Source organism: Poromitra crassiceps (genome assembly GCF_964638095.1).
Source record: "Poromitra crassiceps genome assembly, chromosome: 5".
Taxonomy (NCBI): domain Eukaryota; kingdom Metazoa; phylum Chordata; class Actinopteri; order Beryciformes; family Melamphaidae; genus Poromitra; species Poromitra crassiceps.
Window position 1 is genome coordinate 54,040,032 of NC_139642.1, and position 15,740 is coordinate 54,055,771.

General features: G+C 43.8%; 3 protein-coding genes across 3 annotated transcripts in view; 1 reads left to right on the plus strand and 2 right to left on the minus strand.

Moving 5' to 3' along the window:
• Positions 1 to 5,910, plus strand: part of kbtbd3 (kelch repeat and BTB (POZ) domain containing 3) — a gene marked incomplete at both ends in the record, with an annotated part of 66,308 nt that extends 60,398 nt beyond the window's left edge. The window contains one exon of the mRNA XM_083636793.1: positions 5,776 to 5,910. Coding sequence (XP_083492919.1) covers positions 5,776 to 5,910 — 135 coding nt within the window. The remainder of the gene's footprint in view (positions 1 to 5,775) is intronic.
• Positions 1,516 to 4,227, minus strand: LOC310777490 (E3 ubiquitin/ISG15 ligase TRIM25-like; the record flags this gene model as incomplete). Its single annotated transcript, XM_083637829.1, has 1 exon — positions 1,516 to 4,227. One exon carries the CDS (start codon positions 4,225 to 4,227, stop codon positions 2,524 to 2,526), a length of 1,704 nt encoding a protein of 567 aa, XP_083493955.1. The 3' UTR covers positions 1,516 to 2,523.
• Positions 5,911 to 7,322: 1,412 nt separating the features above from the next.
• Positions 7,323 to 8,962, minus strand: sln (sarcolipin). Its single transcript, XM_083637101.1, has 2 exons — positions 8,726 to 8,962; positions 7,323 to 8,096 (listed from the first exon to the last, which is right to left on the minus strand). Exon 2 carries the CDS (start codon positions 7,985 to 7,987, stop codon positions 7,892 to 7,894), a length of 96 nt encoding a protein of 31 aa, XP_083493227.1. The 5' UTR covers positions 7,988 to 8,096; positions 8,726 to 8,962; the 3' UTR covers positions 7,323 to 7,891.
• Positions 8,963 to 15,740: the final 6,778 nt, after the last annotated feature.

Genomic DNA, 15,740 nt, shown 5'->3' on the forward strand with positions numbered 1-15,740 from the left:
AAAGTGGAGGCAGCAGGGATTGATGTAGATCTGGAGACCCCATAAGAAGTTCTCAATGCCTTTGTCTGTATCCAACTGCTCACATGCAGTGTTGCTGAAAATTCTGGGTGTTGTAACTTGTATGTTTATTTTTCCTGCAGTAAAGTTAGATCAGGGGTGTCTGAACTTTTTTTATTACATTAAGGACACCCTAATAGATCGACTTTAGACAACAGACATTTGATTACCTGCTTCTTCACACTGTCACCACAGGCTTTATTGTTGTGTGGCGCTTGTCTCTGTTTTGCTATCATTCCTCAGGCGCAAGACGCCCTCTAGTGACCTGGATGTGTCAGACTTGCACCATACAACTATGCCAATTATTTAACAAAATAACCATAGGGGGGAAGGCATTTTGTATCTTTCTTAATGTCCATTTTCTCAACCCATGATGCATTTTGCCATTGGGCTAACTTCTGGGTAGTGAAATCATAGTGACATGAGGCACTGAAGGTTTATAGGAATGTCATGTATCAAACATTTACAAAGATCCTGCAGAAAGCTAATGTCTTTAGTTCAGAGATGCACCAGTATATATATATACAGTATATGGATATATATGGAGACTATTCCCCAGACGAGATCACTGACGAGGTTCAGGTGAGAGAAAACAGAACCTTGTGTAACCTGTGTTATGTAGTCCTGCAGCTGGGGATCGAACCAGGAACCTCCAGCATGGGAGTTGGATGCTCTAGCAAGGAGGCTAAAGCCTTTGAGCTCTAGCATCTGTCACTAGAGCATCTAGAGTGAGGTTTACTTACTGTACAGCTCTACCCACTGGCCACCGTTACAATTGTTTACCTGTAGAAACTAGACTATATTAATATTTGTAGGCTACACTGGTGATCAAAGTCATGGTTTCACGAACAATGAATATTATTGAAACACCTTTATAACATTATGACCCAACCTCTCACTATTCTTGTGAGAAAGATATTGCGTTCCTAGTTACTACAAATCATTAACCTTTTTGTTATGAAATTTGAATTAGTCTGTAATTGATTTAATAATTGTCAGGTCAAAAATTACACAAAGACAATATTTGTACCCTGTTGGTATACAGCTTTTATTACAATATAAAAAGTTAAATATATCACTTTTATAATTGTATCACTGCAGGAGAAGTCATCAAATTTAATTGAAGGAAGGAAGAAAGAAAGAAAAAAGAAAGAAAGAAACTTCTGTTAAGCTCAGAAATACAACACAAAGATTAAAAATCAAATGATATCTTTGTTTAACCAATTATCAGGGCAATTAAATGAAATAAATCAAAGCAATTAAGTAAATTACACTGACAAGTGAGTGAAATCAAATCTGCTAATACATAATACCTTCACATTTTCAGCTTTGATAGACTTCCTGGAATGAATACACACACAAATACTTCATTAAATCTTTGGGAAAAACTTTATTCATTTTTATAAACATTCATTTTGTTCACACATCCAATCACTAAAATCTGGTATAGCACTCTTGTTCAATCTTTCCATCTATATATTCACTTCATCCACATAATCAATCTGTTAAACCAGTATGTACGCACTGTGATGGGAAACAATGAATGCTTTGATTAATTAAAATAATGATGATTACATTTGTAGTGCACTTTTCTTAACAAAGTTACAAAGTGTCAGAAACAAAATCAATCTATTAACAACTATTTAACTATGAGATAAAGGGGAAATAAGAAAGGATAAAAAATGAGCTTCTTGGATACTTGGAGACAAATTTTAATTACGAAGTAAAGAACATGTCTACTGAAACAGTTAAACAAGCAATGTGCATCTTCAAGGATAAACAGGGGCACAAAACGCAACGTGTTTCAACCTCTCTGATCTTCATCAGGCTGTATAGGCTGAGTGAGGCCTGCCACACCTGTATCAAAGGGCATACGTGGCATAGGTGAGTTGACGTGGCACACGGAAGAAGGGTGTGACGCAACAATTATGATATAATATGATCAATGGAAAACTTCTAGTGCTGACTGCATTAAAGCCCATGCAGTGGAACAGAAATAGAATAAAATAAAATAGAGCAATACGAATATCACAACAGTTTATGTTTGCATATGAATAAATATCTATTTGGGTACTCTCTATCACAACTTGTTATATAATGATTCAACTTATATCCGATATACATAATGCTTTTCCATTCGCTGTTCTAATTTGATGTCTAGAAGCGTTTTTCCTGTGGAAAAAAAAATCTGCTGCACAGAAAGCGATGCGTTTTACATGTCAGGTTTGTTTGTAATAAACAGAAGAAGAATTGGGGAGTACTTAGCATGAGCAGCGATAGCCACCATGTTTTACAAAGAAAAGAGAAACTCAAACTTCACCAACATAAAATACAAGAAAAAAGATGTCACAGTTCTACCCACAATGTTTGATTGACAGGTGATCCCTGGTAATGTTTGATTGACAGGTGATCCCTGGTAAGTGCCTGGCAGAAACAACCACAGCAATGAGCTTTAATAACTCCCATCTATTGGAGCTGACAGAACTCCACAGTGGCTCCTAAACCAGAAAGCCTAAATCCAGGATAGACAGGCTCAGTGAATCTGGTCTTGCCTCTGATGAGGCAAGCGAAGGTTCCAGAGACACTGTAGAAGGACATAATACCTGCCTTGTGATCCAGATACACTCCTATTCTGGACAGAGGACCTCGACCTGTAAAGGGAATTCTTTTACCGTAATATATGACTTCACTGTTACTATAATTGAATGCCCAAGACTTGTTACCGTATCCAAACTGACTTTCCACCCCTGCTCTGCTAATATCCTTATATGCGACTGCTATTGAAGCTTTACACACACCACTCCCCTCCACCTCCCAGTAGCACCGCCCAGTCAGACCCTCTCTACTTAGGACCTGGAGCCTGTCTGTGAATCTGTCTGGGTGACTAGAATATGACTGTACTTCTGCAAGTGTTGCTTTTCTGTGCCCCTCAGATAATAACAGACGTTCATGTGCTGCATTTGGATCCAGAGTGATTTGCCGTGCATAGTGTAAGAATTCAGCTCTGGTCTTTGGCTCTGGTTGTGGCAGTAAAACATCCACTTGAGTCACTGTCCATGAGATCTTGCGCCATTCCTCTGTCAGAATGTTGTGTAGTTTTAGTTTATCTCTGGCCTCTGACACAGCTGCAGTCACATCCTCAAAGTAGCGCAGAGGACGCATATTGATGCTGGGAAAGGTTGTAGAATCAGAATCAGAATCAGAATCAGAATCAGAAGAATCACAGAGAGGTGACAGCGAGGGGTAACTGTACAGAAAATGTGTGTGATCCTCTATGTGTGAGAGCTTCTCCACCTCAGCGTCTTTCCTCCTCAGCTCAGAGATCTCCTGCTTCAGCTTCTCCTGAAACTCTTCAGCCCGACTCGCTTCCACTTTCTGCTGAGATCTGATCCTCTCTTTCACATCAGAGCTTCTTTTCTCAATGAGATGGACCAGCTCTGTGAAGATCTTCTCGCTGTCCTCCACTGCTTTATCAGCAGAGAGATTGATAGCCTCCACCTCCTGATGAAGCACCTTCACGATTTTTTCTCGGTCCTGGATTGTCTGCTGGATTTTTTGCCGACTCACCCCGAGCTCTTTCTGCCTCTCGGCCCTTTCTGCTGCAGCTGAGACTGTATTGTGGCCTTTATGTTTCTCCACGGAGCAGAGATAACAGATACACTGCTTATCAGTACGACAGAACATCTTCTTCACCTCGTCATGATGAGAGCAGATCCTCTCCTGAAGCTTGTTGGAGGGCTCGACCAGCTTGTGTTTTTTGAAGGTAGAGGATTCATAGTGAGGTTGGAGGTGCTGCTCACAGTAAGAGGCCAGACAGACCAGGCAGGACTTGAGGGCTTTCAGCTTTCTCCCAGTGCAGAAATCACAGGACACATCTTCAGGTCCAGCATAGCAGCGATCAGGAGGAGCAGCTTGGAGTCCCGTCTTCTTCAGTTCCTCCACCAACTCTGCTAACATGGTGTTTTTCACCAGGGCAGGCCTTGGTGTGAAGGTCTGTCTGCACTGGGGGCAGCTGTGGATTTTCTTCTGATCGTCTTCATCCCAGTGGCCTTTAATACAGCTCATGCAGTAGCTGTGCCCACAGGGAATAGTCACCGGATCCTTCAGTAGATCCAGACAGATTGAACAGCAGAATTTTGCCTCGTCCAGCTGAATTCCTTGCTGCGCCATTTCACTTCTCTGACAGTGAATGGCAGATAGTTAAGTTTCATTTAATCTTAACAGATACAAGTTGGGCTCCGATCCAAACCAAACCTCTGCTGTTCCTTTTCTTCATGTTCATTTCCTGATCTGTAATGAATGTGCTTGTCAGATCTTGCACTTCACAGCATGTTGTTCACACCCATCTTTAAACTGTCAGATCTGTGAAAGGGGAGGAACAAGGAACAGAACAGAATCTAACTGGCTGGACTTGAGACCAGGAAGAGGACTGGCTGGACTGGCTGAACTGGCTAGAAGAAGAGGGGGGAGGGGTTATGAGGCTTTGCTTCATTCCAGGAAGAGGAGTGGTTTACAGTGTGTGTTTAGCCCTCGTCTACGATATGAAGTGAAGATTATAAATAAAAGTGGAGGCAGCAGGGATTGACGTAGATCTGGAGACACCATAAGAAGTTCTCAATGCCTTTGTCTGTATCCAACTGCTCACATGCGGTGTTGCTGAGAATTCTGGGCGTTGTAACTTGTATGTTTATTTTTCCTGCGGTAAAGTTAGATCAGGGGTGTCTTCTTTTTTTATTACATCAAGGACACCCAAATAGATCCACTTTAGACTACAGACATTTGATCACCTGCTTCTTCTGACTGTCACTACAGGCTTTATTGTTGTGCGGTGCTTGTCTCTGTTTTGCTATCATTCATCAGGCGCAACACGCCCTCTAGTGACCTGCATGTGTCAGACTTGCACCATACAACTAACTTTAACAAAATAACAATGGGGGAAAGGCTTTTGAATCTTTCTTAATGTCATTTTCTCAACCCATGATGCATTTTGCCATTGGGCTAACTTCTGGGTAATGAAATCATAGTGACATGGGGCACTGAAGGCTTATAGGAATGTCATGTATCAAACATTTACAAAGACCCTGCAGAAAGCTAATGTCTTTAGTTCAGAGATGAGCCAGTATTGTAATATATGTACTCCAGGGCCGCTTTGCTGTTTGGTATTGGAATTGCTTATTGATTTGACTTATTGATTGCTAATTGATTATTACTTTAAGGTTTAAAAATGTTTACACCTGAAACTTTAAAATCCCCCTTTCAGACAATATTATACATAACAAAGAGCAAACCAACAATCTCACTCCTGCTTTAACAAAAACATCTTTGACTAACCAAAAGTAAAAATGACCTTGATATTTTAATGGAAACTTGAGTACATTCATTTCGAAATGTATATAAAAAAAATCAGATCCTTAGACAACATTAACGCAGGTGCAGACAGTCAGGTCATATAAACAATGTTGTCTTTTAATTGGAAACCTATATGTTATGTGTATGTGTTCTATCACAATTACAATAAAATAGATAAAGGTAGCCAGTAGTATGTTGCTGATCAACTTTATTAATCTATTGATAATTATCTGTATGCTCACCAGTTGTCTCTTTTGTGGCTATTCGTCTGCTAAGATCAGAGGCATTAGGCCTGATTCATTAACAATCCTGTTATTAGTTTTATATGCACTGTTTACATTGTCAATCTGTTTTGTCTCACCTGTGCAGGTGTACCACAGTGGGAGGAGTCAGTGGGAGGAAGTGACGCCCATGCCCAGAGCCCTCACCGAGTTTCACTGCCAGCTCATCAGCTTCAACACATACAGAGACCCATGGGGGGAGGAGAGTGGGGACACAACATGATACATGACATCAAACACACAACTCACACATTCATGTACACTTACACGCGCGCGCAAACACAAACGTACAAAGGCAAGTGGCAGTACACGTGTGTTACATGTGTCATTCAAGTTAGCAAGTACTTCCTTCTCGGGGTGAGTCTCTCCGGTCTTAACCCCATGTCCTTGACTTTCAAACCCCTGTGCATGATGAACAGCTGCTTTACTAATTGAGCTAACTCAACAGTGAGTGTTTCTATCATGTGGTGTCTTCAACTTACAGTTGAATTCACCAACACAGACTTGCACACTGCACTACATCTCATCTCATTATGCAAGAACCTGAGCCAAAAGAGTTATTTATTTTTCCATTTAAGCACGTAATCCTTAAGTTGGTATGTTTGAGCTGCTGTTAGAGGGTCTTTATTGGGCAAAAGGCTATTTTAGAAATAATTTAGAATTAATTATATTTATTGTCAGATGTACTGTATAGGTAAGCACATTACCTTCTCATATCTGATCACGTGATTGTTTGTGTGTGTAACAGTGTCCACAGATTCGGGGTCATATCTTACCCCCAAGTCTTAGTGCAAGGTCAAATCTTTGCTAGTTTCTAGCACTCAAAATCTCCCTTTTTTTACATTACGTTACATTACATTACGTCATTTGGCAGATGCTTTTATCCAAAGCGACTTACAATAACACATTTTTTGTCCGCAATAGAGCAATCAACTATGGAGCACAGTCTATGACAACTACAACTTCTGAAGGAACAGTGGTACAAGTTTAGGTTAGTGGTACAAGTTTAGGTTAGGTTTTTTTTTTTTTTAATAAAGAAAGAGAGAGAACGAAGTTAGATCAAGAAGGGCCCAGATGGAGCCTGAAAAGGTGAGTCTTTAGTCTTTTCCGAAAGATCGGCAGTGATTCAGCCGTCCTGACCGAAGGTGGAAGCTCGTTCCACCATTGAGGTGCCAGGGACGAGAAGAGTCGAGATCGGGATGAGCGACTTTTGAGCCCCCGTAGCGAAGGAGGGGCAAGGCGACCTGCACTGGTGGAGGAGCGAAGGTTTTTTTTTCTCCCATTCAGTTACCACTGGGTCGCTGAAACTCGTCTTTGATGTGCTGACCCAGTGGTAATTATTTTAAATAACAACGGGAGATTTTGAGTGCTAGAAACTAGCAAAGATTTGCCTTTGCACTAAAACTTCGGCGTAAGATATGGCCCCAGGGTCTCTTCAGTGATCTGTTCCATATGCATCACTTGATAATATCACAGACTGTGATATGTTTCATGACCACAAGGTGGAGAACAAATGGGCTTGATAGTTTCAGTGTTGGATGCATAATAATTGTCTGTTGTGAAACAGAGACAAAACAAATGAAAGACTGCTTTATGGCTAAAAGTAAACATAATGCAAAGCATAATGACTCATGTTGACATTCTACTTTATCAATAAATACACGCATTGCCATCCGACGTCAATGTCATACAATCAGAACAATGTGCTTGATCGTTTCGCTGTTGGAGATGAGCTTTTGGGACAACAACAGCATGGTTCACTACATCACAATCACAATAAGGTTGAACTGGGGTAACCTAGTGGTGACTAGAGGGGGTAACTTGCACAGTGAGAAATCCCAACTCCTAAGTTATACAGTATGTATCACCCTCCCATCTTGTCAGGGATATTTGTGAAACATCCCAGAATACAAACACTGATCTGAGACCAGTCTGTCAATTGGGCAATCAATCACCATGTTTTTGACCATATATTGCAGCTCTGGAACAAACGGGTGACTTCTAAACCAGCTCTCCTATTCCTAGCAATTCTGTGAAGGGGGGGGAGGGGGGGAGGGTCGAGATCACTGCTTCTGGAAAATCAATGAATGGCAAAGTCCAACAGTAACCAAGCTGGATCCCATCCACCCGCTTCCTCCCTGTCTTTCCCTTCACCCCCCTCCTTCCTCCTCCATCTCCTCTCTCTGAGAGGGCTCCTCCGTGCTTCAGTCCTGGTAGGTTTTCACCAGCAGCCACATCAGCAACACGGTGATTAAGACAATCATGAAGTTGAGGAAGAGCTCCTGCACCGAGCGGTCCATCCTGGTGTCTCAGACAGGCAGGGGAGGCCTGAGGAGGAGAGGGACAGCCAGGAGACAGCTGGAGATTTGTAAAGTGGTGTGTCTCCTGCTCGGACACGCACCGCAAGGCCTAAAATGGGAAGAGGGGCGGAGAGAGAGAGAGGAGAGACACCCCTTTTGTGTTAGTGACCGAGAGGAAGGTTTTTGTGTTGGTGACCGAGAGTAACGTTTGAGCCATAAAAAAACCCAGAATCGTGCGCTTGACTTTTATTTTCATAAAATGCTGACTGAGAATCATTGGCAGATAGAATGTGTGAGTTTGTCTCAGTGGCACAGGTGCTGTTATCAATGATTAGAGGGACCCATAACATTGCCACTCATGCACACATGCATGAAGACATGCCTGTACACCCCCCCCCCCCCCCCACACACACACACACACACACACACACACAAAAAGTATACACACACACACATCAGGTTTGCAGGAAGGTAAACTGTTGTTGCATGAAAAGCTCAAATTATGGGCTTTATACTACTAAGTTTAAAAAAGGGTGTTCCTGGGTACATGTACTGTATGTCCCATACTCCTAGGTCAAAATATTCTTGGTTGTCAGTCATAGCATTGTCCTTGTTTGTTTGTTTTTGAAAAGTTGACATTTTAGAGGTCTGTGGTTTTCACCTAACAACAATCTGATCCATAAAAGCATATTCCTCAGGATGACCATGCAAAAGCATGTGTGGTCAGTGAGCTGTTACCTTGAGCTTCTTCTGCCTGTGAACTCCCTGAGAAGAAAAGGAGAAAGTGTGACGAGTGTCCCGAGGAGAGGCTGAGGATGCTCCTGCGTGCTGCTCCTTTAGTAGCGGTCTCTCTTTAGCTTGTCTTCACAGTGGAAAAGTCTCCTCTGGTCCTGATCTTCTCTCTGTTCTCGAACGTTCTGCAGTCCTTTGGGGCAGGGTCCACTCCTAAAGTAGCCAACCCCACTGGACCGCCCATGGTTCACATAGACACAGACTGATGTCACACACCAGCTAAGCAACCAATGGAGTCCTCCTCCACATTCTCCTCCACTAGAGTGTTCCCCTGCATGCATGCACGCACGCACACACACACACACACACACACACACACACAATGCAGGAGGGACTCAGGGGGTTATTTATAAACATTATTCGAGATAGATGGATTATGGTTGCTCCAAACACAATACCAACATCGTTTGTTGGATATAGGAAACTGTGACAGTATCGCTTATCTGGGTGCAAACTATGCAGGGGGACAAAGAAGGCATTAAAGCAGCCTATTTGAATAGTATATTTTATACACTGCGGCAATTCAAAGTGCTTTACAGAATAAACAAAATTGCAGTAAAACATTTACAATTAAAAGGTGCAAAAGTACAGACGAGATGCAAAAGATAAAATACTTAAATAGGTGCGGTTCGAATCAAGTGAAATCGAAAGATAAAATAACTCCCACGTCTTTTAGATGCACTGTGAGTAAACGTGTTTTTCTTGAATTCCCCCACGTCCTTCCTGATTCTATACTCTTGATCTGATATTTATGTCAGATCTCGCTGCCTCTAAGGCAGACAAGAATCATGGATTCTCCTCTTGGTCAATCACCTCACCATCCACAGATGGATTAGAATCAAACAGGGTAAAACTCATCACTCATGTACATTAAGTAAGCATTACCCGGACAAGACCATGTCAGCTCTGTTGGGATCCTGAACAGAAACAGTTCAAATGAAGGCTATTTACATCCATTGGTCTCTAGGGCTAAACTTGGAAAGATATTCACTAATACTGACCCTAACTGCCCTCGCTGTAAACTGGAAGCAGCCAGTTTATTTCACCAATTATGGTCATGCCCCAAACTGTCAGACTTCTGGGGATCTATTTTTAAATGTTTTTCTGAGGCTTTTTGATTTTGATTTTCATCCCCCTTGTGGCTATCTTTGGGCTTCTACCGGTGGTGGGCTGTCCATTATCACCATCTGATACAGTATTATGTTATACTCCACTCTTTTGGCTAGACGGGTCATTTTGCTAAATTGGAAACATACCTTTTTGCTCTCTTAGAATGGGTCAGTGACTTATTAGGCTGCCTTAAACTGGAGAAACTTTAATTCAGCTCCCGTGCAAAAAAACTATTTTGAGTGTGTGTGCCCCTCCCATTCTTTGGTATTTGTTTATTTGTTTATTATTGCCTTGTCAAATAATGAACTAGAAATAACCACCTCGTGGTTGTATGCCTCTGCCAAAAAGTCAAGTTGCAGTCTACAATCTACATAGATGTAGACTCTACATCCTCTACATCCATGTCTGTCCAGACTCCAGAGTCATAAAAGCATAAATACTTTGAAACCCGCGGTGCAGTGGTGTGGCCATTCTTATGACCTTATGTCACTTTACACAATGTTTGGGGGTACCTCAACAAGATGGCTAATCGTTTTCAACATGGAAAATGGTCCTACGTGTACCCTAACCCCCCCCCCCCCTAACCCTAATCCACCCACATCACCCTAGCCACCCCTTGAACCACATCTCTCTATGGCCTTCCCATCCCTAGCTAAGGACCCTTTTCCCTAGCCGTGCCCCTTTCCCTCACCAGGCCGCCTCCCACCCACACCCCTTAGCCACTCCCCCTACCTTGAATGCCGACTCTCTATGACAGGTTTTCAAAATGGAAGGCGGGCCTTCCACCCAGGGAGGCTCCAAGCCATTTCAGCGGAGGCTCAGTGAATGGAAGTGGGGGGAAATTACATGAGACATGTACATGTCACGGGTTTGAATCCAGCTGACAAACTTTGTCAGGTAATTATGTACCTCTTCTTTTCTCTATCCTGCCTTCCCTGTCACTTCACAGCGTGTACCTTCAAAACAATCTCAGGAGAACAACATCATAATCCCATTTTATGTGGTGGAGCCATTTGTTCCTTTAGGATACAGTTGACTTTTAAACTGTACATTTTCCCTGGCCGCCTGATGGTGACTGCCAGTCATGCATGGAGTACTACAGTATGTAAGGCATGCCCCCCCCCCCAAAAAAAAGGTAGGCCTATGTGTAGGCTACAGAGGTGTGTAGCCTATAGCAGAGCAATTTAGAGAGAGAGTGGTGTCAGCGGAGGACCGAAATGCGTGACTCATTAGCCAATGAACAGCCAGGAAAGGGGTCTCACGCTACTTTTGAATGCTAAAATAACGCTGATAATGTACAATTTGATTCTAAAAATATATATATATATATACTTTCAAAGTACAACACAAACTGTCCATTTTGCTGCAACTCGACAGTGCTGCTTAATCCCAGAACCTTACTTCCTGGAACTCTTGAGAGTAAAAAACGGGTCCATCGAGTGAATGGAGATGTCGCGACTCTTCTATATACATGGCTCTGGCCTATAGCACATAATCACATCACACATCACATCGCATATCCGGACAGGCTGCTGGGAAAAGAGGCAGGAATACACACGCACCAGCTGGAGAACTCTGGAGGTTTGTCTCATTTGAATCCTGGTGAGGATTGTTGCTCTATTGCTTTGACACAGTGCAGCAGCCTGTGTATCACAACCCTGAGCCATCCTCCTCCCTGACCCTGACTGAATAAAAGGCAATGTGACCTGGCATCAATACAGCTGGCAATCATTTCCCACAGTAAGTTTATTCATTCATTTCCACTTGGTTATCCACACGTCGATTGTGAGCACTGATTGCCACGGGTGATTTATCTCTGTTTCGTCCGCTCTGTTATGACGGTGCTAAGAAACGGATTTGACAACAGCTAACCTCTCTGCTCACCTCACACTTGACAGCTGCTTAGAATGGCGTTATCTCTGACTAGTGTTAAACCCCCATGACACACCGACGCCCACGCGTACACAAACAGGGGCCACGGCAGGACCAAGTGTATTATGTGTGAGTTTCCCTCCGACCTTTCATCCCAGGATTCCAAGGTCGTCCCCGGAGGATTGAACAGATCATGGCGGCTGCCGTTTTACCGCCCCGCCATCCTGCCAGCGTTAAAGCGAGCACAAAACCACCTAGGGAGTCCCGTTGCTACAGATACGACTGGTGGGATGTTTGAATATAGCATGGCTAAGTGTGCAGGCATCTCTGTGTGTGGGATGGACCAGGGCCCACTCTGACAGCTGTGTGCGCTGGCCCGCGCGCGTGTGTGTGTGTGTGTGTGTGTGTGTGTGTGTGTGTGTGTGTGTGTGTGTGTGTGTGTGTGTGTGTGTGTGTGTGTTTCAGATAGAATATAGCTGGCACGGCTACTCTCCAAATCAGTGGAAAGACAAAGGGGTGTCTACGTGGCCTATGAGACACCGGTCGTTCCAAACATTCTGGAGCACCGTGTGTGTGTGTGTGTGTGTGTGGTGGGGGGGGGCATGTGTGCGTGTGTGTGTGTGTGTGTGTGTGTGTGTGTGTGTGTGTGTGCGCGTGTGTGTGCGTGCGTGTGTGTGTGTGTGTGTGTGTGTGTGTGTGTGTGTGTGTGTGTGTGTGTGTGTGAGAGAGCAGTGAGAGCATTGCCTACAATGCTGTGGTCTGGACCGTGGTTTTCCTTTGTGATTTGATACAATGATACATTATAGCTCTTTCTTTCTTGTAATATAAATGTGCTGCTGAGAGTCAAGGCAGTCACTCGCCACACTGCACCTTGCTACTGTGCACCTTCAATCTCTACTGTGCACTTTAGATCGCTGCTACAGTTGTCATATTTGCACTTTAACTGTTGTGCTGCACTTCAAACTGCTGCTCTAGACTGTTTTTATAATGTTTTTATTTGTCTTATTTGTTTTTATCTATGTACTTTTTGTTGCGCTTTTTGCAACCCAAATTGCCCTTTTGGGACACTTAATAAATCGTGAATCTTGAATCTTGAATAAAACAAGCGAAAACTAGTTTAGTGCCACTCTCATGCCTGCCAGCTGTAAGGGTTGACTCATGTTAGTGCTACTAACACACGGAGAGGCATACTGCTGTCATGTCACATCCTCAACAAGGGTTACTTACGCCCACCTCTAGTGAAGAGTTCTAATGACAATGAGCAGGAGTGAGGATTTCATTCGATCCTAAATCCTATGCTTCTATTATATATAGATCAAAGGTTCTGAATAATTACATCTTGGCATATTCAATCTAAATTATGGAATTAATTCCACTTATACCTGAAATTAATCGGTGGTCATTTTCATGCTCCAGTGTAACACCTCAACTGCAAATAATATATCCAGGACTATCTTCTATAAACTACTGCAAGAATACAAACCGATAATTTTTCAACTCATATTTCAATATAGACACACTAACTTTCCCTCTGAAAGCCACTGAAAAAAAGAAAACATAATAGAGTTTATACAAAACACTTAATTAATTAAAGCATAGCCCCTTTTGAATCAAATATCCAATAGCTTAATCTACAATTAGCCATTAAAAAAAAGGATTTAGATCACACACATGATAATCTACATTTGGTATCTAAATCTCATCCACTAGTCATGTGAGGAGCGTCAGGAATTCCCCTCAGCTGACTGTCAGAAGACAATACCTGAATAGATTTTGGCCAGTCGAAATGTGTTTGATTGAACATCACATCTGTTGCCAGAGAATTCTAACAGGGCTGCTGAGGCTTTACACTGCCTTAGCTGCCCATTGCTCTATGAATACTACAATGTCAGTCTCTCACATTTTGGAGGGAGAGAGAGAGAGGGGGGGGGGGGAGTCAACCTCAACTCATATCTCTCTCTCTCTCTCTCTCTCTCTCTCTCTCTCTCTGTCTCCACGAAGAAAATGTATGCACATTACTGGGTTTCATATTTCCACACTCACCTGGCTGTTTCATCACCTTTCCCAGAACAGACAGATATCTGCTTACACCGAGCCCCCCCCCCCCCCCTCCCCCCCCCCCCCCGGAGGGCGGTACAGGTCAGAACCACTATTTTAATAGTATTATTATATTTTTAATCATGGTTTCTGAGTACTGCTCTCTCTTGATCCCTCCATCTCCGTCCCTCTGTCTCCAGCTAACTAGAATACAAAGATGCCAGCGGCAGACGTTTGGCTTCCGGCTACCGGTCCTACAGTTCAAGCAGTGATGGCATGCCTGAGGGCATACAAGTGGTTCCACTGCAGTTCTCCCCACTTGCCCTGCATGTGTGGGCTGAGGCTGCCCTTGAGCACTGACAGGGGAAACATCTTCCAAATCCCCCGGTCGTAACCTTATTTCCCTTTGGTCCAACGTTTACATTCATTAGTGCACGTGCCTTCTCTATAGGAGTTCATGAGTGGTCAACTGCCATTGAACACAGTTTAAAAATCATAACGCATTTCCAGACAAAGAACTTGACTCGTGTATTAAGTCTATCTCCTTCAACTTCTTTGAGAAGTTTGAATTGACCCTTTTGCCCATAGGAATGTCTGTGACAATGGATCTTCGGGGCAGTTCGTTGAAGTCACACACACACACACACACGCACGCACGCACGCACGCACGCACGCACGCACGCACGCACGCACGCACACACACACACACACACACACACACACACACACACACACACACACACACACACACACACACACACACACACACACACACACACACACACACAGAGATTGGTTATGTGTTTAGACCTTTTTTAAACTCAAAGTGGAATATATGTTGTTATATTGGAGGAGAGCGAGGGAAGCCGGCCGCATGCTCTCCTCTGTGAACAGCTGTTGTTTTGTGCATGCTGTTAAAATGAAGGGTCCACACTGGCCGGCCCAGCCCTGCAGCACTGTAATTACTGAGATGGCCGCGGACAGGTGAGGACACTTTATTATACAACACATGTTACATCGCCTGTATACGCATGCACACACAACTGCACACTCGAAAACACACTCACATGCAGAGTCATTAGTCAAGCAGTGGTGGAATCCAAACAACACTGGATCTGAACTAATTGGTCTTAAAGAGAGAAGGCCTATAGACTGGGCAGTGACAGCAGCATAGCACAACAGAAACAGACTGGGCAGTGACAGCAGCACAGCACAGCTGAAACAGACTGGGCAGTGACAGCAGCACAGCACAACTGAAACAGACTGGGCAGTGACAGCACAGCACAACAGAAACAGACTGGGCAGTGACAGCACAACACAACAGAAACAGACTGGGCAGTGACAGCACAACACAACAGAAACAGACTGGGCAGTGACAGCAGCACAGCACAACAGAAACAGACTGGGCAGTGACAGCAGCACAGCACAACAGAAACAGACTGGGCAGTGACAGCAGCACAGCACAACTGAAACAGACTGGGCAGTGACAGCAGCACAGCACAACAGAAACAGACTGGGCAGTGACAGCAGCACAGCACAACGGAAACAGACTGGGCAGTGACAGCACAGCACAATGGAAACAGACTGGGCAGTGACAGCAGCACAGCACAACGGAAACAGACTGGGCAGTGACAGCACAGCACAATGGTAACAGACTGGGCAGTGACAGCACAACACAACCGAAAAAGACTGGGCAGTGACAGCAGCACAGCACAATGGAAACAGACTGGGCAGTGACAGCACAGCACAATGGAAACAGACTGGGCAGTGACAGCACAACACAACAGAAACAGACTGGGCAGTGACAGCAGCACAGCACAACTGAAACAGACTGGGCAGTGACAGCAGCACAGCACAACGGAAACAGACTGGGCAGTGACAGCAGCACAGCACAACGGAAACAGACTGGGCAGTGACAGCACAGCACAATGGAAACAGACTG